Source organism: Cyprinodon tularosa, unplaced genomic scaffold (genome assembly GCF_016077235.1).
Source record: "Cyprinodon tularosa strain WSP-4 unplaced genomic scaffold, ASM1607723v1 ctg92, whole genome shotgun sequence".
In the NCBI taxonomy this organism is placed as follows: Eukaryota; Metazoa; Chordata; class Actinopteri; order Cyprinodontiformes; family Cyprinodontidae; genus Cyprinodon; species Cyprinodon tularosa.
The window spans coordinates 174,312-197,982 of NW_024039696.1; the positions used below are offsets into that span (position 1 = coordinate 174,312).

Here is a 23,671-nt window from a genome sequence, read left to right on the forward strand (position 1 = left end):
TGCATGCTGGTGTGAGCGGCGTAGCAGGTAGCCATAACAACCAGTAGTTTTGGGGGATGGGGTGGAGGTATAGGAAAAGACAGTCGGTCTATTTAGTGTCAGACATACAGGAAGCATAATCCATTACTTGTTGTATTGTTGTGCATTAAAAAATGATGGCATGCAGCTTTTCCACACATATTTAAGTACACTTTTATATTCTCTTTACTCTCTGTAGAACAGGATTAAAATTTTAAAAAATTTCTTGTTGCAAGCACGGTTTTACCAGTTAAAAAAAAATAAAAATAACCTACCGGTAGTTTTACAATGTAAATTTCAGCACTGACCAAGATCATTCTTTTTCCTCATTTTTACTTAAGGCACCTTTATGGGCTGTTTGACCTATTACTCAGAACAGAAATAGTCCTGGACAGAAATAATTAAAGAGGTATGGGAGAAAATGGGGACAGTCTAACCTGCAGCCCGATGTTTTTAACCATAGGCACGCTATTTCTGAGAAACACGGAGTAAGGTAATTAACGCAGCAATGCCTCCTCATGGCACTATTCCACAATTTCTTGGCTTCGTTCTCCCAGCATTGATCAACATGCCATCACTCCTTAAACAAGTCCACATCTTGCCCCATTTTAAACTCAAATATATAGTTTTTATAGACCTAGCTGGTCACAGCAGATCATTCTTGATCAAAGCTTTACTTACAAATTGTACATTTCCATTGTCACTAGTACATTCTCAGGATGAACAGCTGAGGTTCATGTTATTGGAATCTCTCTGTAATATATTGATCCTATTATATGCTGTTTAAGTTTTCTAGATGATATATGAATTCATACAGTTGAAATAAATGAAGCCCAACTTGATGGCCCTTGTGATTTTCTATGAAAGAGCAAATATACTTGCTTTATATTTAAACATTTGAACAGAATGCAACAGTGGAGTGAAAAAAACTCCCTTTTAAAAGGAAAGTAGCTAGAGTCACAACATAACGAAATTGTCTCCAGATTGGGCGGATTTCATTTTAAAATTGCTTTGCGGGGGTGGAGATAATGTGGGCTGGTTCGGAGTCAGATCGGCATTTTTTGAGTTTACCTATTAAAACGCATAAATTATCGCATGTTATCCGACAAGGGTGTCTAACTACACTTGTGCCGCTTCTCCTGTTAATATGGTAAAACCCTCTGGAGCGTCCGGCACCAGGCGACACGTGATACAAATTAGCCAATGAGCTGTCAGTCAGGCTGCGAGCCACTTTTAAAGATAGCAGGCAAAGGGAAAGAAGGAGGAGACAATGAGAAAAAAAGAGCAGAGAAAGTGTGGACTGCTGGAAGAACTGCTGTGAACTGGTGACAGAAAAGTGAAATGTCATGGTCAAAAATGACTCAACCTACTGCTCTGAAAAAAGATTCTCCCCAATGACCATAATCAAAAATAAATATCTTCCAGGCTCACGAATGAGCACCTTGATATGTGCTTGAAAATGGCTTTGTCACCATTCATACCCAGGTAAACCCAGGTTTAAAGCCCTGCAGGTCAGCCTAAAGCCCACTTCTCTCATTGAGCCATAAACAGAAATAAAAAAAACAAACAAGCTGTCAGTTTAGGTGTTTTATAAAACATGTGAATCAGGAAATTGTCTATATACCAAACTGAATGATTGTTGTTCTGTACTTCACAAAACACTTTAGATTTTAAAATAGAAAGAAGATGTTCTTTACACACACACACACATATTGTATGTATATATATATATATATATATATCGGTGTTACCTACCGAGCTATCCAGTTATATATATATATATATATATATATATATATATATATATATATATAAAACTGGATAGCTCGGTAGGTAACACCGACGACTCCGGCACAGGTGACCGGGGTTCGATCTTGGCATGCACATCCAGGTGGACCCTTAGGCAAGGTCCTTTGTGCTTAGTGGCCTACCTCAGGCATGAGTGAAACCGCAAATACAAGAGCCATACCGGCTCGGACGTCGCCCGGGTTAACAAGGTCCGCTTCAGTTGCTAGGGAACCAGGGCAACTTGATGACAAATTGGCTACTGGAACAAGACATAGATGGACTAGAGCAGAAAACTTGGTACTGATGAAATGCTACTATACAAGCGTCCCCAGTGAGAGAGGTTACATGCAGAGACAATGGGAATTATGGCAGCTCCAACAACCATTGTCATCATTGACAAAGAAACAACTACTAACTCAGTGTTCCAACATCCGCAAACGGCAGCTCCTATCACAGCTAGAAATTGACGAGGTACAACTGACATGCTGCGGCAAGGGGGAGTCAGGACAACAGGTCAGTAGGGAAATATCATCATCCCAACACACAGAGATTGGGTCCCCAGCCCCAACAACAACAAGCCCACTAAACGTAAGGGCAGCTGACCTGCGACAGCAGATCATAACGAAACTGGATCCCCTAGTACGACGACCACGACTGCCAAGGCTAAGTGACAGAGTACCCTCTGAAAGTCTTCTAGAAGATGTAAATGCAGCACTACATACTATCCCTACTAAAGACATAACTGAGACCAATGAGCTGACCTACGCCACAGCTACAGTGATCCTAGAGATGCTTGGCTATAAGATAAACACCACAGGCCACAAAGCAGAGCCCCTATGGAGAAGAAGGCTGGAAGCCAAGATCAAGGCAACACGAAGAGAGGTTAGTCAGCTCTCAGACCTGCAGAAAGGTGTAGGGAAGAGGTTACCTAAGTACAACAAGCTGTCAATTCCTGAGGCTCTAGAAACTTCCAAACAAAGACTCGCCGCCCTGGCCGACCGCCTAAAGAGATACAAGGGAGAAGCAGAAGCCAGGAGAATAAACCAGGTGTTCTCCACCAACCCATCCAAAGTGTACTCACAGTGGCAGGGTAATTCAAGATCAGATCCACCCAGGGCTGAGACTGAACAGTACTGGAGAAACATATGGGAGAAGGAGGCATCCCACAACACCAATGCTCAGTGGCTAGAAGATCTAAGAACAGATCACAGCAATCTCCTAGAACAAGAACCAGAGGAGCCAAGCACCAGCTACTAGTGGATAGAGCAGTCACCCGAGACTGTAAAACCAGGCAGACAAATCTGTGCACTGCCTGGATTGACTATAAGAAAGCCTATGACTCAATGCCACATACATGGATACTGGAATGCCTGGAAATGTACAAGATCAACAGGACTCTAATAGCCTTCATCAAGAAGCTGTGGAAAACAAGTCTGGAAGCCAATGCAAAGCCAATAGCACAAGTCACCATCAAGTGCGGCATATACCAGGGTGATGCACTATCCCCGCTGCTGTTCTGCATAGGCCTGAACCCCCTCAGCCAGATCATCACAAAGACTGGCTACGGATACCAATTCCGAAGCGGAACAATCATCAGTCACCTCCTCTACATGGATGACATCAAGCTGTATGCCAGGAGTGAGCGAGACATCGACTCACTGATCCACACTACCAGGATCTACAGCAATGACATTGGGATGTCATTCGGACTGGACAAGTGCGGTCGCATGGTCTCAAAGAGAGGGAAGATGATCAGAACCGAGAGGGTTGAACTACCAGAAGGCCACATAACAGATGTTCAGGACAGCTACAAATACCTTGGGGTGCCACAGGCTAACGGAAACCACGAGGAGATGGCAAGAAAGACTGCCACAGCTAAATACCTACAAAGAGTAAGGCAGGTCCTGCAAAGCCAGCTGAATGGGAAAAACAAGATCCAAGCGATCAACACATATGCCCTACCAGTCATCAGATACCCCGCTGGTATAATAAACTGGCCAAAGGAGGAGATAGAGGCTACTGACATCAAGACGAGAAAGCTCCTCACAATGCATGGAGGGTTCCACCCCAAATCCAGCACTCTGAGACTCTACACCAAGCGTAGCGAGGGAGGCCGAGGGCTAGTGAGTGTCAAGACCACTGTCCAGGATGAAACAACTAAGATCCAGGAGTACATCAGAAAGATGGCCACCAAAGACAAATGGCTTGGTGAGTACCTCAGGCAGGAGAAAACCGAAAGTGAGGACAAGAAAGAGGAAGGAGAACCATCATGGAGGGACAAGCCGCTGCACGGCGTATACCACAGACAAATAGAAGAAGTGGCTGATATCAAAAAATCCTACCAGTGGCTGGAAAAGACTGGACTGAAGGACAGCACAGAGGCACTAATCATGGCAGCACAAGAACAGGCACTCAGTACAAGATCAATAGAGGCCAGGGTCTACCACACCAGGCAGGACCCCCGAAGCAGACTGTGCAAAGATGCCTCTGAAACAATACAGCACATAACAGCAGGGTGTAAAATGCAGGCAGGAAGTGCATATATGGAAGAACACAACCAGGTAGCTGTCATAGTGTACAGGAACATCTGCCATGAGTATGGGCTGGAAGTCCCAAGGTCAAAATGGAAGACACCTCCTAAGGTAGTTGAGAATGACCGAGCTAAGGTCCTATGGGACTTCAAGATCCAGACTGACAAACAGGTGATGGCTAACCAACCAGACATCGTGTTGATCGACAAACAGCAGAAGAAGGCAGTAGTGATAGATGTGGCAATCCCAAGCGACAGCAACATCAAGAAGAAAGAACACGAGAAGCTTGAGAAATACCAAGGACTGAAGGAGGAGCTAGAAAAGATGTGGAAAGTAAGAGCAGCAGTGGTGCCAGTGGTAATCGGAGCACTGGGGGCTGTGACCCCCAAACTGGGAGAGTGGCTACAGCAGATTCCAGGTAAAAGAGGTCTCTGTCCAGAAGAGCGCAGTCCTAGGAACAGCTAATATACTGCGCAGAACCCTCAAACTCCCAGGCCTCTGGTAGAGGACCCGAGCTTGAGGATGACACATACCACCCCACGAGGGGTGAGAAAACAGTTTATATATATATATATATATATATATATATATATATATATATATATATATATATATATATATATATATATATATATATATATATCATATATTTAATTGGTTATCCCTGCCCTAGACTCTATCTGGAAACACTGTATATCAAAACTACAGCTGAACTTTAATGGAGAATTCGGACTGGAAGAGTGGAAATTCCCTTTCCAAATACTCCCTTAGATTATTTTATAGTACATTACTGGTAATTAACATGGTCAAAACTGTATTAGAAAATGTATCCTATGATCATCATCATCATTTAAATTTGCCAATAAAAAAAAAAATACAAGGTTACATTTTAGCATCTAAATCAGACCCAACAACTCTGTTAACTCCAAATGTCCCTCCTGCCCCCATTTTACACTATTTTAGCGCTATTGTGTTAGGCAAGGTCAAAAGTCTTTTGTTTAAATAGATTTAAGATATTTATTTGCTCAGATATCAAATTTTTTGCCTAATTACCGCAGTAATGAGGTAAACAATTGTCAGACTCAACGTCCTAATGTATTTCGTACGGCAGGGAAGTAAAAGTAAATAAAATGTGTGAAATGTCCTTTATTTCCATTAGCTACTTACTGGAGATCAGTTATTTGTTCATGGCAGGCACAGGTAGCCCTCTCCCCTTTCTATTGAAAACAATACTACTAAATTATAAACTATATTTAAAAAGAGAAGTGTTAAAAAAAGGTTGGTTTTCCAGCAGAGGTTCTATAAAACATTTTTGAAAATGCATCTTTATTTTTTCAGAGATGAATGTCGATTTATTTTAGAAGCCTTCCTAATTTGATAAAGGTAAATTATTAAGGTTTCTCTAATGATTCATTGGGGGGGGTTAATAACATTTTCCCCAGCCTCCTCTATGCAGCTTCTGTTTAAAAGAGAAGCTGAAAAGCAGGATGGAGCTCAGACACTTAAAAGATTGGGAGAAGGAGCTTGGAAGACCTGAAAACTGTTTTGTATTGGACATAGTGTGCACAGAATGGCTCAGTTTAATCAAGAAATACAAGTAAATGTAGTTGTAGGAGTTCCTACTCAGGTTAGGTGCAAAAGTGAATACTATTCCTGTGATCTAGATCGCTGGATTAACATTTACTCCCTGTTTATTAGCCTGGATGCTATCTCTAGAGTGGTTGTCTAGAGTGTCAGGCTTTTTATAAACTGTTTTTCATTATAAGCATAATCTGTGTGAGAAAAACTGGCATTTCTCTGACTGCCTCTCACAGTATGTGCACATGGGGCCCTTTTTTTGTGCTGTTTTTCATCAGCAGCTGTATGAAGCAGGCACTGTTGGCCTGCAGAGGGTAACGCTGTCTGAGATGATGGCAGGTGAAAGATAGCTACCTCCCAGAGAGCCATAGGAATGAAGCCTGTATGAAAACAAAACAAAAGGTGATAGCATAAATCTCGTTTGACTATATACTGAATTCTATCGCTGTGCTTGCTGAATACACACCTCTAGATGAAATAAACCAAAGGTGTGAAAATATAGAAAATGTCTTCTATTTCGTAATGGTACATACATAACTTTTTTTTAAATAAATGAGAATCTGACAGCTCTGGCATACATTACACATTTCAACTGTGAGGTCCGTAGGGTATTTATAGTGTTTTCCTATACATCTTATTCTCTTTCAGCCGTTTTTCCCCATTCTTCCATTAAAGGCCACATTTTTTTTTTTTTTTTTTAGCACAGGAACGATAGTTTGTTTTCGATTGTTCCACCTGAGTTGAGTATTTTTGCAGCTCCTCCTTTTCTCGCCTCCTAATTGATGCAGGTTTTCACAGTTCAGCTTAGACTCCAGGGCCACACTTGTCTCTTCTACTTTTTCACAGTGCCTCTTAATAACTTTGACTGGACATAATTGAGATCTTAGGGGTGTTTTCTTTTTATTTAAATATAAGGATATTAAAAATGTTGTTTAGGCAAACTTGTAATCTTTTTTTTTTCTCTTTTAGGTTGGTTTAAACTATACAAAATGCTCACAAAAAACAATACTGTATAATTGATCAAAATGTTTTCTTATTTTCTTATTTTCCAAACTTGCTTATATTCTGCAGATACAAAAACATGGTTCTATAATTTCACCATAAAACAAAAGAATGGAGTTTTTTTGGCCCCTTAACCAGTGGTTTCCAGTCACGGCCCTCAGGGCCAAATCTTTTATATATTTTTAATGTGTCTCTGCTCCAGCAAGCCAGATATGAGATTATTGCACTATAGATATACCATTTTAATTACCATTTAATTTAAGTCAGGTGTATGATAGCAGGGAAATACCTAAACTAAAAGGTTGCAGAGACCTTGGAAAGAAAACCTGCAGCCACACGGCTCTTACTGGCACCAGTTTTACACCCCTGCTTTACAGGCTTAGATTTTGTTTTATAATCTAACACAGACCAAAGTCTAAAACTTCAAAATGGACTTCTGCTTGGTCTTCACTAAGGGAAACCAAAAGGGAAGAATTTCTTAAGGAAGTGTTGACAAAATAAATAACACTATGGGTAGTCTGAAACATGTTTGGTATTAAGAGCAGGTAACAAACCCACAACAACTATAGAGAAAACATACAATTTAAACTAAAACTGAAAGCAAACATATCGGAATCCACAGTATCTGGAAAACCCACAACAGCAACAAAAAGATTTTAAACAAAACAAACATTTATTTTATAACAGCTACTTTTCTGAGTGACAAAGAGCATTTATGAACATTGTTTTCTGTTCAGAGTCATGTTTTGTTGCTCACACTGCTGACAGTATGATATAAATTTAACAAAGGCTTTTTTATTTGCATTACATAGATAGAAACTAATTTAAAAAAAAAAGTAATACTGGTATAAATATGATTTGTCAGGTTGATTGTAGTAAGATAAGATATTTAATTCATATGCTTTGGAATCCAAAAAACTAGCTGATCAGTCTCACTTTTTTTTGCCATTTGTACCTCGGTTAGATAAATACTATATTGCCATACAGAAAAAAAGAATAGATCTGTTTCTCTCAAACATGGTTTTCCATTTTCTACTAAAAAGCTACATTGACTTTTGTGTTTCTTTTTCTGCTGCGTGTTTGGCACCACCCTCTGACTGGGAGGATTATTGTAGCCACTCTGCACAGTCTCTGAATGTGGAAACATCGGTGTACGGATTATGAAATTTAGGGTATAAATTCACAGTGACTTGTCAATTGTATTTAATAGAATACTTGTCTCAGTAACTATTTTTTCATTCAGCTACTTTTATGGCAGTTGGTTAAAAATTTGTCTAATTTTTTTGTTTTTGTGCATGCAAAACAATTTAACCCTAACAATATTTTTATAACATTTTTAGTGTTTCATATTTTTAAAAGTCTTTCACGGCAAAGACTTTGGGAATTTGTAAGCGTTTTATGAACAACATACAGGTTCTGGAGAAAATGAAAGGACAATCAGTAAGATCAGTGAAACAAAACAGCTTCAGGACTGATAGATTCATTAAATTTAACAATGAATGAGCTGAAACCAAAGGTGGAAACATATTGAAAAAAGAAAAGACATGATATGCAGCTGTGTGTCATAAAGTGTCGGGAAATGTGAGCCCAGGCTAAATTTGTTGACTAGACAGTGAAAAAGGCAGAAAAAAAACACGAAGACAAAAACATTCCCTATATATATATATATATATATATATATATATATATATATATATATATATATATATATATATATATATATATATATATATATATATATATATATATATATATATATATATTATTTTTTTATATATATATATATATATGTATATATATATTTTATTTTTATTTTTATTTTGTTTTTTTAGGAAGGATACCCAGCTTTAAATGACCCTAAAAGCAGAAACAAAACAATCAATGAGAGAAATTGCAAACGTGACACATATTCTACGTCTGGCCGCCAACTATTGAATATTGTCAAACCCTGTTTTATTCTGAAGCCTGAGAGTGTCTGATGAAACTGTACATGGTGGAAGTCTAGTGATTTGTTCTGACCTGAGAGCATTGCATTGTAACAGGTTTTAAAGGCCCCAATCAGACTACTTTGTTTTTCTATTACAGTAGCAGTACTCAGAGCAGTACCTTTAAATCTGAGAAAGTTCGACTGTTGAAAACCATGACACAATTTTTAACCAGGTTTCGTGTTTATAAGAAAATGTACGTGTTACTCATAAGATCTATAAATCCAGATTAGGAGACACAACATTTATTAAACAGGCTGTGATTACTGTAGAACCTGCCCATTGCCTACTCCCAGTGGAGAGTAAACCTGTCAGATCCTGGACATCTCAAGAGGTAACTACTGATTTCTCCTAAGCATGAGTCAGCAAAGGGCAATCCATATTTAGAGCTGAGGGAAATGACCTGAGGTGTGGAATAATCTCAGATTACTGAGTAAATGGTTTGTCTGATGACTTGCTGTTCCTCAGAGCCAAGGGGAGCATTCCCGGACAAATGACTCCCTCGAAAAAAAGACGTTGCGTGGCGGGACTATGGGTCAGGTTAGTAATGGAGAGACATTAGTCCAGAAAGAAAAAAGTATTCAACACCGGTCATCTCTTGTGTTCCAAAGGGGAAGATGCTTTTAATTAACAGCCGTGCTTAATCACATACACATCTTCAAGAACCTTCAACATTTTACACTGTCATACAATGTATACTTTCCCCCAGAAGCACATGACATATTCATAAATTTATCACTGTTCCAGACACCATCCTTTTCCTGTAGCTGGAGCCAGGGTCAACATCACTGGGCTCCACAAGATGAATAGAACTGTTTACCACCGTTTTGCTCTTGCACACGGGTACCTGAATTGATTTTATCCAGTCAGATGTAACAAGGCCAGAGAACACTCCTTATTCTCAGAAGCCATTCCACTGATTACAAAACCCAGATGTTGAGTATGTGCAATTCAAACATAGCAACCAGACCTACATGATCTCTCTATATTGAAAGTGTTTAACCTTTTCTTCTCCCTCTTAATCCGTTGGATGGTGGATGGGCCAAAGCTGGAGTACACCCTTAATTGGTCACCAATCCAATGCAGTCAATATAATCACTAGGATTTAAAGTTTATGTCAATGCTTGATCAAATTCCAATCAAGAGGTAACTGTGGAGGAGCTGCAGAGATCCAAAACCTAGAATAAAGAATCTGCTGACAGGAAAACCTACTTTTAATGCAACAAAAGAAATCTGGGCCTTCTAAAGGAGTTGCTATACAGTTTACCCTGCCCACTTCTTGTATGGTAGTAAGTAGTATAGTAACAAAACATAAAAAAAATGCTTATCATTTTCTATTAAACAAAAAATAGGTATTAGGACTGTTACTAGCTTAAGTGCTTTTCTTCGTAATGGTGTCACAATTTTCCTTTCCCAGTAATTTCTAGACCATAGACACATCTCTCCTCCTTGTCTCCTGAGGCAACGTCACTGGACTATAGCGGCATTTTAACTTTGCGTTTCTGTCATCCTGGTTTCCGCCTTACACTGTGTATTTAAAAAAATGCCGGCGAGAATGATCTAATGCAGCCAGTGTAGGTAGATCAGCTAGAGACAATGGAGGAGGCAGAGCTGAAGGATGTCCAACACAAACTTAAAGCTGCAGTCTGTAACATTGAGGAGAGAGCAGACTTCGACTGAAAATTTGAAGAAAAACAGGTTTCACGCCACTCCCCCACCCTCTCTGCTTCACTCATGCCCCACCTCCAAGCTCCAGCCCCTCTCACAGCATCTGCGCGGCTACCGCATGCGACCAGAAGGGGGGGGGGGGGGGGGGGGGGGGGGGGGGGGGGGGGGGGATTCAGCGTGTGTGAGCTGTGATTGACACTCCATCAGATGCTCCTCTGGCTGTGATTGGTTGTTTTGACTCGTCCCAAATTATTCTTTCCAGATTGAAATACAGGCAGTAGGCGGGACCAATTGAAGCAGTTTTTTTCACAGGTTACATATCACATGTACTGCTGTCTGGGCATAGGGACAGTTTTAGCCAATATGACAAAAAAGTGATTTTTAAAACTTACAGACTTCAGCTTTAAGGAAATACATGCAGCTGCATTCAGGTATTTGCTAAAGTTAACACAGTTAGCTGAGCTGGTCACCAAAACTCAGCCAGCAAAAATAAACAGCTGACATAGTTCTTGCCAAAAAACATTTCCTTTGAAAGGAAAATAATACCATTGTGTGTGAGTGTATGCACCTGCAGGTGCACATGTATGAGTGCGTTATAAATGCATGTGTATACAAAAATAATTCATGTAGGAAAAATTAGGAGAAGCAGAACAGTATTTTACAAAACAAAATTGAGGTCAATATAAATATTTGTGTAGATGATAGTAGTTCAAAATGGGGCTAATAAATATTGTTGTAAACACAGACAGATCCCTACATAATCCAAGATGAAATCCACAGATTGCTTTAGCCACTTTAAATGAATTCAAATAAAAAGCAAAGAGTTCAATCCAAAATTGAATTAAAACTAAAGGCTAATTTACACTAATTTTACTGTCTTACTCACAGCTGCTATAATAGTCTGAGACATTGATATTGTGGCTATAAGATGCATGATTATCCAAAAATCTTAGAATTAAATGTTCATTTATACCTGAATTGTAAAGTTGAATTTAAAATGTGAAAATCGCTAGTTGTGTTGAGAATGAAGAGTTGCACAACCAATTGAACTGATCTGATCTGTTTGTCACAGTTTCTTTGACAGCAATGACTTGGAAAGAAGGAAGTTTGACAATAGAAAAATAAAGCTTTGATGTAGTTAAGATAGAGTACCTTTGTCATTTTGTTGTAGCTTAACTAGTTACATGTAGCTTCAGTGTAATGAAGCTTCATTTTAATTTGTCTGTGAAGATTCTCAGTCATCTAGATCACAGTCAAACTTGGACAATTTCAGTCTAGGCAACTGGATGCAAACCTTTCACTTACTTACAAAGAACTTTTAGGAACAATACCCTGAAGATTCCTCTCCTGGGAGTTTCAAGGAGACAGAGAGGGGAATGGCAGCCTAGTAGTTTGGGCTTGGAATCCTGAGGTTCTGATTGGGAGTGAGGTTGGAACCCTATTCCCACAGACTGCCTCTTTGGCTCCCTGAACAAGACCCTTAATCCCATCACTAACCCCACGCTGCTCCCTGGGCGCCACACAATGGCATTCCACTGCTCCCAAGGGGATGGGTTAAATGCAGAGGGTTCATTTCATTGCTCTGTACTTGTGATAGTGTAATGAAAATAGAAAAAACCTGGATATCCTACCCCACCTGACTCACACTTCAGTGATGTGATACCACTCTTAAGAGGGAGTTAACGACCCATCAGAACCACCTAATAATCATTAACACCACCCATGTGTCCTTGTTTTCCAATCCAGTTGGAGAGATGAGAACCACCTTTTGTCCTCCCTGATTCTTTGTTACACCTACAGTATATTAATCTCAGTGGTCCCCACAACTAGTTAGAACTGAAGAGGCCTCTTGGATGATATGCTAAACGTCTTCCAAAAAAACTTCACGTCCAGTTGTCTAAACTGAACTTTTTAAAATCTCATTTAGTGTAGAATAACAACACCGCTGGCTCATCAACTTCCCCATCGTGGCCTATTTTGGTTTGATTTTGCCGCTTTCACTTCCCAAAGCACTCATTTTACAGTCCTGTGTGCGAATACCAATTAGTCTGTTTAGCGTGCATTTAATGGAGAAGGCTTGTAAGGCTGTCATGCTGGGATGCAGAATACCCAGAGCAGAGAGCTGGGTGTTCGCTGACAAGCTGTTAAGTCCCATTACTTATTTATCCTCCCTGTAATCTGCAGCATTCCCAGCTGAGATCCATCCACTCTATATCTGTTAGGAAAGCACTGACCCTCCCTTTTTTTCTTTTCCACAGGTACGATGTTGACTCGAAGAGCGCCAATCTGCAGAAACATGTGAGTCCTTCTTTGGAGCTTCCTTTCTCAGTTTGTGTCTGACTGTGTGCCTCTTCCTCCCATTTTGGACCATTTGAGCCACATAATACTAAGCCATTACAGCGACCGTGTTGATTATCTACTAAACTTGCATGGTCTCAGAGCAGGCTTTGGGTCATTTAGGAATTAAAATTTCCACCCTGCTTTTTACCATTGACGCCAGTGATTACAAGAGCTGTAATTAGGAACAACAGCATGCTTGCAGGTAATAATAACCATTACTCGCCCGCTGCTTTGAGCGCATTCTATTTCAAAGAACTGCAGAACGCTTGGACGATGCTTATTTTTACATTAGGTGAGGAAACTCTTGCCTGTTTCATTGTTGAATATTTGAAATTTATTTATTTATTTATTTATTGATATAATTTGTCCTAGGCATCGTACAAGCGTACTTCCGAACCTACTTGTTCTTCCGAACCTCCTTGATTAACCTTTCGTCATAGTTGTCCATTGTTCCTCGGTTTTTAAAAATGGCGCGCCCCTGAACCGAATCCAGAAGGGCGAACACACAGACAGTCGGAAAGGCATGCCAAGGACCAATCACAGCTGCTTTTTGTCGGCGCACTTCCGCTTGAGGTTTGCGCAGGTTTGTGATCGTCCGACGCGCAGGCAGGATTATTTTTAGGTGTGCAACGACGGTTGCAGAACCTCTGCGCGTCGGGTGTGGTCACCCACAGAGACAGATTTGATGGTTGCAGAGGCTATTTGTCAGAAGCATAAATTGGCCATAATTCTACCATGGACTGGTTAGGTCAATCTACAGCATCTAAATTGTATTTAACTCCATACTTTGACTAGATTACTGCTATGGAAACATTCAATTATCAAGAAGTGAGACACAACACAACATAAAGAAAAGATCGATCTTGTCTTTATAAGGTTATTCAAAGGCAAAAAGCAATGTTCGAACGCACATGTTCTAAGGATGGGTGAACAACGTTTGCCAGACTTAAGGGCTGATCAAACTTTATAACATTTGAAGCACACGCACAAAGAAGCTGTGGAAACGAAATAAATAGATGAGAGGAGCCACCCCAACCTTTAGGAGATTTGGGAAATAAAACTATGGTATCCAAACCTAATAAAAGAGGCTTGAAGACTTTTTTATTTAAGCAAGCCTATTCTGCCTCCACATGATTTTTATGTTGTTGATTTTTATCTTTGATTTTATTTGCACTGTGTAGCACTTTGAGATTTTTGTTAATGACCACATGATTTTTATGGTTGATTTTTATCTTTGATTTTATTTGCACTGTGTAGCACTTTGAGATTTTTTCTTAATGAAAAGTGCGGTACAAATTGGATTTATTATTATTATTATTATTAAATAAATAAATTCTGCTTCAGGGCAGCCAAGATGAAGGAGGTCGGTTCACATAACGGTTAGCATACTGTAAAACAAAAAAATATATATAAATAGATATATTATAGTCATGCAAATACAAGTAAGTATGAAATATAAAGTCATGAACAATATTGTTCACAACACCACTCAAAAAACTCAGTCAGATCAATGTCCTGATGCCTAACTCTTATGTGCTTGAGCTTCAGCTCCCAAACTGAATACATTGGTTGTTTTTTTTTTAGATTTTCAGGGAAAGGGCGAAATAAGTCATCTATGACCTGAGGCTGCAAAGCCACCTCAGACCATTACACTACTGACGTCATGTTTTGATGTTTCTATGATCTGAAATTCTTCTCAAAGGTTTCAAGGATTGTCAATTGTTATTATTTTTTTTTTTTGAAAGGATGAGATGATCCTTTTGGGTTAGCAGTAGTTTGTACCTTGGATGTATTCTTTTTGTAGGTCGTCCATTCCTTAGATTTACTCCTTTGTTCTGTTGTCTACTTTACAGATGAATAGCTCTGGATTTGATTCGTTGGGTCCCACCGCATACTTCATGTTGTCACAATGGTTCTATTAGAATTAAATCCAGAATTTATGAGTTAAGCAGTAAGTTGGTCTGGGCAATGCAGTTATTCAGCTAATTTTGTGTTTGTACAGTAATATTACATTGAGTTGTGAATCTTTTCAAATTGGCTCAATATTTTTGCTCCGTTTTTCCCAGACAGCCATGTTTTCTTTGCCCAAAGGCAACACAACATTAAGCCCTTATCATTTATTGCTTTTAAGCTCCCGGGCCGACCACGCTGCCCACATAACACATGAGATGGATTCACAGGTGTGACTGTTGGCTCTTTTTAGAAAGCGCTGTGGATTATTGGAAGAAACATAAAATAAATATGAGAACAGGGAAGATATCACAGTCTACCCTGCAGCTCATCTTTGTTTATTTTGGGAAACGTGGATTGCTTTTATGCGATTCTGTTTATTTAATAAAGACCAAAACTTGTTTGGGGAGCTTTAATACTGTTATAGAGTGCAGACATTTAATCCTTTTACCTTAACTGTTCTGGTCAGGACATTCAACACTGTACAGTACCCTCAAGGATGGGCATACATTATGGTTTTAATACAGAGCTTTCAGTGTTTATATTGCATACTTTATTTTGGCAAAAATAAGCATTCAATAAAGAAATTACAATGGGTCCAGAACCTATTGCTGATTTTCTTGGTTTAGGGTCAAGTTATATCCACAATCTGATATGTAAACACAAAACTACATTAATAGTTGGTTAGGTTTCTTGCAGAAACAACTCATCTTTTGTCGCCATCAAAGATTTTCTGATATAATCCTGGCTAAATGATTTAAGACTCAATTATATGATGTGTTCTAAAACTTTTATCTATAGTCCAGACATTTTGTGTTTAGGCTGCAATAACTTCCTTTATCCATTCTAAGGCAAACTTTGTGTGTTTGTGATCATTGCAATCAGTTTGATAAAAATACTCTAAACTAAACTAAATGTAATGAGTTTTGATATTCAAAAACAACCCAAGAAGCCTCAATAAATAAACTCACCATGTGCTTGAGGCTGCAGGAACGTCATGTTTCTAAAAGACAAATGTTGGGATCTCAAGCCACCAATTTAGGCACAATTCTTGAATAGATCAGAGGTCTTTAGATCTACTATTTAACCAACTTTTAAGCATGGTGATGGGAGTGTTATGCTGTGGAGCTGTTTTCCTACAACTATTATAGCTCCTCCATTTTCACAGCTAAACAGCTAGTAGGTTTAAACAGGTGTAATAATGAAGGTAGACTTTGTGCTAGGGTGTATGTTTTACATATATTTATGACTTTGAATTGTACTGGATAATAGTTTCAATCTGATACAGATATATCTGTGCATTTTACATCATTGCACCACCATATGTCTTTAGGAGCAGAGCAACCCAGAGATAATTGATAACAGAATGTATTAAAATCTTCTACAATTTTTCTAAGTGTTTCTTTTTCTACACATACATTCACACCTTTGACCTGAACAGGTTTAAAGCCATTCTTTCTGATTCTTCTTTTTCTCTGAACTAGGTGACTAATGAATAGGGTTAGGGTTAGGTAATGAAAAATACACAACTTCACCAAAGTATTTATACCTCAGAATATTTTCTATGTTTTGGTATTTTCCTGAAACGTAAAGACATTTTGATATAGTTATGAATTAGAGCAACAAGACCGGCTAAAAGACACCTAACTGGGGCCAATGCTCTCCTTCCAGGAGGACAACCCTTTTGACAAAAGGAGGTAGAATCCAAATTCAGTCCTTACGGATGCATATATCATCCTTTTTTTTATAACTGCTTGCCTCTTTTATGTTGGTCCATCTCATAAAATCCCAATAAATACATTAAAGTTTGTGATTGTAGTGTGAAAAAATATAAAAAAGCATTTGATTACTTTAGTAGCTAATTCATCTTCTTAATTCTGCATTTTTAAATGCATTTCATGCCTATGATCTGGTTTGTTTCATTGTTCTTATCCATTGTTCTCTCTGTCCTTTCTCTTGTTGCCTCATTTGTTTAACATCAGTAATCTGATTAAAGGGGAAACACACACATGAACTCTTAGGTAGCACTGCATATTTCAAGCCTTCTTGCGGATGCCATAGGGAAAGCCATTAGATGGGGTTTTACCTCCCTGAGGAAGGAAAGGAGTGAAATGAAACGTGCTGCGCTCATGCAAATGAGCTGCATACTTATTGAATATCTGGCAGACAAAATATAAAAAAATACAAGCAGCTATGATGGACTGGTTAACGTTATGCACCGTTGGATTATATGTTTTTATATTAAAAATGTAAAATATTTTACTATGATGCTTTTCACAGTAGTTAATCGTCAAATTGTTTTTTTTTTGTCTTCACAAGTTAGGACAAGTACTTTCTCTTACTATACTCAGATTTAACACTAACATTTCTGACTAACATCTCTACATTTCCAGCTTTAAATAGACATATTATTTCCCATTTTAAAGTTAATAACTTCCATCATTGATTGGTTTTGTCTATTCCCCTAACCTTTTAATCATACACCTTATTTATTTTGACCAAAATAACAAACGCCCCAGCTTATGACTAATCCATGGTTGTCTCATAATGTCTCATTTTTAAATTGCTAACCACGTCATTCTGTTGCTTCCCAGTTTGTATTTTGCCGCCTGCAGACTGGCAAGGTGCCTTCTCTGATACTAGACTGCAAGTTAAAAATCTTAGACTGCAGATGGCTATGTTGATCCTTGCTTTGACCTCTTTGAGATTAGTAAACTGGAGGCGTCTGGACAGCTTGATTTGGTACAGTAGGCTTACCATATCTGCACAACTGAACAAGGGAAGCCAGCTGCTGTCCATGAAGCTGAAACAGATGGAAAGGCTTAATAATAAAGCAGCTAGGAACACAAGTTTTGTTTTTTTTAATTGTCCCAAAGTAAGTGCTATGAAATTAAATATTGGACCTGGATATAATGTTTATAGTATTTAGAAAAAGATTAACACCAACTTAAAGTTTTTTATTATCTGATCCAAAAAAAAAAGAGTTAACTCTGAATCTAAAGACTGGGATTTGCATCATAGTTACCTTATAAGTATTGGACTTTGGATTTAACAAAACATCCAGTTTATTTATCTATCATTCCCATTTAACACTATTAAAATATTACTTTGCAATTGAGTAGCAGAGAAATTACCTTCTAAATGTTTCATCACCGCCTCCATATTTTGTTCAATGAAATTAAATCCATATTTGTTAAATTGGGTTATATTTATGTAATTAGTTGAGGGAACCTATAAAAATATTTACCTATGAAAGTAAGATGGTTATATTACAGGAAAAGTAAGTAAAAGTAAAATTCAATGAATTCTACATCTTTTTTTTCCCATCTTAGGGTTAGATTTTTGGAACAAGACTCCCCATATCTTCATATTTATGCTCTAAAAGGAAATGTGATTCCAATTTAGCAATCTCCATGGTAAGACAGAAGCAGCTGTGAAAAATCTATGAAGGTACAGCAGTTCTGTAGTGGGATTTTATCGCCCTAACAACAAAAAAGCTGACCTCTTTTTCTTCGGTTATATGAATATAGTAATGTTTTTTACAAATGAAAACCCAGATGACAGAGTTTGAAAAGGCAAATCAAAACCTGATTTCTAAAAAGAAATTTCTAACCAGAGTACAATAACCCAGTGCAGGTTTTCACAGATTTAAACAGACATGTTTTTAAATTTCCCATTATGAAGTTCAGTTTGGATTCTTTTAAAAACAGGGACCCAGCGCTATAGTTTGGTCCCAAATCCACGACTTTATCCCCTTCTTGTGTTAAGATATATACAATAACAGCTCATCATTGTGAATTGAGCCTGCATTTAGAGTAACTTTGTTCTGCTTTGAACAGAAGAATTTCAGTTTTCAATCTACTAATAGGAAGCTTCACATGAGATGCTAATTTACAGTGTGCAGCCAGCTGTGGCATACAGCCAAGTTTCCTTTCATTTTAGTTATATAGCACCAATATTATAGCACTTTATCTCAACAGCCTTTACAGAGACAATACAGTCAGACTGGTTAAAAGTTTCTGTGAAGGAAAACCAGTTGATTGCATCCAGTCATTGACTTGCAAGACATGCTCCTTCTTGCTACGTTTTTTACTTGAGTTTTCTGATTGATTCTTCAGCAATCCCCAGCATGCACTCATTTGAGATGCACTGATTCAGGTTTTTCAGATCCAATCGGATACGATACCTGGGCTGAGCATATCAGGCAATATCCCATATGTAAACTATTAAATGAACCACACATCTTGCCATGTAAGTGAAGACATTCACGATGACACAAACATTGTTAAAAAATAAGCTATTAACACAGATATCAGTAATGAAGCAGATATCGGATACAGGTATTGTGTTGGTGCATCGCTGGCATTCATGAAAGTGGAGAGGAAAAAATGTATTTTAACTGCAGAACCAGGCTCAGTGTGAGCTGCCTTCTCATGAGCCTCTTGAGACTTTGGTTAAAGGAGATAGAAGCAGACACACAGAAAGAAGCAGATATACACAAGATAACTTGTAACTAGCTCCACTGTTGGCCCCATCCAGGAAAGCCAGGCAGACAAGGTCCGAGCCAATTCTCTTGTCAGAGGATGAAAGAGCACATGCAGCTAATTACAGTAAAAGAAACTGCACTACACAGAAAAAAAAACAAGCCCAACTCCAACATATATAAATAGAGATGTTGATGGCAGCAGCCCGGCTGATATTTCAATCCAGGATGGAGTCGCAGTCAAACAAGAACAGACCAGATGAAAGTACTATAAAATTAAAAGCACAGAGAACATAAAGTTATGGGTGGAACCGAAGAAACGCTGCTGAATGGGATGCTAGAGATAGAATAAAGTAGAATAATAACAAGTGGTCTCTATGTCCTCCAGTGGCCTAAACATATAGCAGCATTAATGTAGAAAATAGGTATTTTTCTTTAGGAACTTTGTGGTTGCAAAAACTGAAACCACATCAAAATTCAAAAACTATTTCAGCTTTAAATGCTTATTCAGAAGAAAACCGTAAAGAATGTGAACTTTCTGACAGAGTTGCTTTAATAGCTTTACTTTGTAGCTACAATTATTTCACAATATTCTTTCTTCTGTTTTTTTTTTCTTTCATTTTACACTTCCCTGTTATCTGGATGATTGGGACAGAAATATCTCTTCTTTTAACTTTATTTGATCAGTTTTGCTGTTTCGTCTAATTGGCCATTATCTACACACAGCCAGGTCTCTGGTGGACCCCATGCTGGCAGTAACCACAGTTACTCAGTGGTTTATATTTCTTCATCAGAGACAGAGAAAAAAAAACAACTTTTTTATATGTTTTTCATTTCATTTTCGGAAACCCCTTCTATTATGATAAATATCTAAAAAAGTATCTTTTCGCAGACATATCTGCAAGAAGATACTACTGAGTAGAGCAAAAGGTATCCATTATGTTAGTAGTGCTCAGAAATGTTCTAAACTAAAATTAAGATGCATTATGCAGGCTTTACTTCTGAGTAAAAAATGGAAAAAGTTATTAAATGGCAATTTTATTTTATAAGTCTCAGTCTGCTATGTAAGAAACTCATACTGAGACTCATCTGCACTTAATTTAAATGTTGAGTACTGTGCTGGTATATATACCGGAGTTAGAATGTACTCAACCCAATATGTGCAGCACATACTGTACCTCCATATAGTTTTATCCAGAATGATACAGTTGATTTGTTTATTATTCTTAGAAGCATTGATTATACTTAAGGATTAGACATTTGGGATTTTTCTAGCATAAAAATGTTATATTATGGTCTTGCTGATTCTGCAATTGTCCAGCAGGCAGTCATTGACACGTTTGACATGGAGGATAAGCCACAAAAGCTTCACAACATAATAAACCATATAAATAACCATGTAAATAACCATAAACATGGAGCATTGTACAGTAAAAGCACATGTTTTAAGTTCATTGTTGTGTTTAACAACTAAAATAAAATAATTTTATTTATGATTTTGGCATTTCTATGTAAAATATATGTAAAAAGATTCATATCTTTTTAATTTCTGCAGGACTTCTTGGGCCAAGCCTACTGCACCCTGGGAGAGGTGGTTGGATCACTGGGAAGTCGCTTGGAAAAGCCTCTCGGGTGAGTAGATGTGCACATAGCTTTAACAGAAAACTTTAACTCCAGTTATAATTTCACCAGAGGTGACTGAAGGTTACTGTATACAACATAAAATGATTACCAGAGCTGTCAGTCACATTTTCCCTATGGAGCGCATTAAGAACAAAATCCTTTGTATTTACTGTGCTTAGGCACTGCCGCTGCTTCAGACTTTATCTGACTCGTCTTCTGAAGAAGAATTCTTCACCCAGACCCCTTTTCAAGCCTTAAGACCTCTTGACATTTTCATCTGTTGTCTTTTTGAGGCAATAACATGAAAAGTGGGTCTTACTGACAGGAAGCTCTATCATTCATCCCTGCTTTCACTCTCTTAAGTTTAGATTTTGGGGAGAATGTCACTGGCCATTCCTTAAAGTAGATAATGTAAATCCTTCTTTGTTGCCGTACAACAATGAACAACAGGATGCATTGAGAGGATCATATCAGGTAGTCTTTCATCTGTTTGATGAGTATGTAACAGAAAATGTTCCTGTTTTATCATGGAGCTAGATATTTGAAATCCATTTTTGAGCTCTAAGTCTGAGAAGAACATGGAGTACCGATGGTGTCCTATAATTGGACTTTCATGCGTGTTCTTGGCTGCTGTTTCTGGGGAAACAGCAGCTAAGTTAAAGTGCATTGCTACAGTAGCTGCTAATTAAAGACACATGCATATGCCTACTTAAAAAAAAAGAAAGAAGAATTTTATTTTCTTTGCAAAGAAAACTAAACTCTTATTATATCGGCTGCACTTATTTAGCATCGTTGCTTTATCTGCTGGTAGCTGATAGATTCTGATGCATCATTATTGTTTGACTGTTTTAACAATGTTAACATCTAGAAAACTAATCTATTAAACAGTAAAAATATGTTAGATTGTGGAAAAAAAGCAAATTGATGTAATTAGGACTTAGCAGAACAATGTACTCAATTATACTGAATTACAAACTGGAATCCCACTAAATTGTGTGTGAATATATTAAAAACACACCTATTGGTGTTCATTTAAATGTTTTAAATCAGCTGGCCTAAAATTTGACCAAATAGATTGATTTATTTAGAATGCAGAGCGTTTATATAAAAATGGAATATGATGTTAAATTGATCTTAACCTAAATTTAACTGTGTTGAACTGGATTGGGTGCACTGAGCTATGATTAGATATTTAATCTAAATATAATAAAGAAAATGATAAAACATTAGTTTTGGTTTAAATGCCATTTTATTTGAAATAGTGATCAGAATCAGATGCTTTAAGCTGAAAGAAAACATCCAATTTTGGATTTGATTGGACAAGACTGAGTTTGAATAATTTATAATAAAACTGTATGTTTCTGTTTTCATTTTTACTGCAATAATGACGAAGATCTTAAAAGAATGGGTGGAAAAGGAAAGATTGTATTGCAAATTGCTTCGCAGTGGAGTTCATAAATTGCACATTCTGAAGATAAGAAAATTAATAGAGAAATTAATCCACAGTGATAATCACTCTGGATAAATGTATAGACTATATTACTGTAAGTGAGAACAGGCTTCAATTCCTCGTCCTCGGTAATTTTCTTTATTGCCGATCAGAGAGTCTTTCTTTTGATTACTAACAGAAACACCAGCTCATTTCATAAACACAAAAAGCTAAATAGCTTTCATCAGGATGCACGGTAATTGGCTCTTATCCATAAATTGCCTTTGTTTTAATTCCATCTCTCTCCTTTTATTTACTTCCTCATTTGAAGCTTTGGAGTCCTATTACAGCGCTGATCAGCTCCTTCTAAGCTCGTCTCGTTTTACTAAGGTAGTTGGGGGTTTTCTGAAAGATACAGTCAGCAAACGCTCTACTTATCAGCCTTCATCAGCCATGCAAATTAATCAAAAGGTTTGCAACATTAATCCCAGTCGACAATGTTGGGATTTTTACACATGCACAATTGAAAGAGGCTCATAAAGATTATTTCACAATTCTATCACATAAAATCCCAAAGTGTGGTAACTATAAATAAAGTTTCTTTTTCTTAACATAACCAACAAAGGTGTCAAGTAACAAAGTAAAAATACTTCCTTACCTTATTTTAGTAGAAATTTTGGCTATCTATACTTTACTGGAGTAATTATTTTCTAAACAACTTTTTAATTCTACTCCGTCCATTTTTTTTGCAGTTACCTCTACTTTCTACTCCTTACAATTTAGAAATAGACTCCTTGCTTTTGTTTCATTCCAGCTCATTTTTGCTAAAAACATCAAAATCATTAGTTTCTTCCAGACAATTAATTTCTTTGTGGTTGAAGTTGGTGCTGCACCAACTCAGTGTTCACCACTACCCAAATAAAAAGTTTTTCAAGATGATGCAAAGTTAAATTTGACACTGCTGACATTAGTTAGATAAATAAGAAAACTAGGTCTAAGGAAGGTATCATCCAGAATTGTAGAAAAATGTTCCTTTAATATGCATCTGTCCTTCACATTTTTATACTTTAAGTAGTTTTAAAAAGGGTACTTTTACACTTTTACTTGAGTGAAAAGCTGAAGTTGATACACTAACTACTCAATAAGTCATTTTAAACAGAAGCATTTCTACTTCTACTTGAGTAATAAACATTAATACTTTTGACATCTCTGATGACAAATGACATGACGGTGCTTATATGAGGCCTTTTCAAATTACTGTAACTGACAGACTTGA

The 23,671-nt window shown here is 37.6% G+C and overlaps 1 protein-coding gene across 1 annotated transcript in view; it reads left to right on the forward strand.

Moving 5' to 3' along the window:
* The window catches only part of LOC119776258 (copine-8), a 118,760-nt gene that overhangs the window by 39,304 nt on the left and 55,785 nt on the right, over nucleotides 1–23,671 (forward strand). The window contains exons 5-6 of the mRNA XM_038274571.1: nucleotides 12,829–12,868; nucleotides 20,899–20,975. Coding sequence (XP_038130499.1) covers nucleotides 12,829–12,868; nucleotides 20,899–20,975 — 117 coding nt within the window. The remainder of the gene's footprint in view (nucleotides 1–12,828; nucleotides 12,869–20,898; nucleotides 20,976–23,671) is intronic.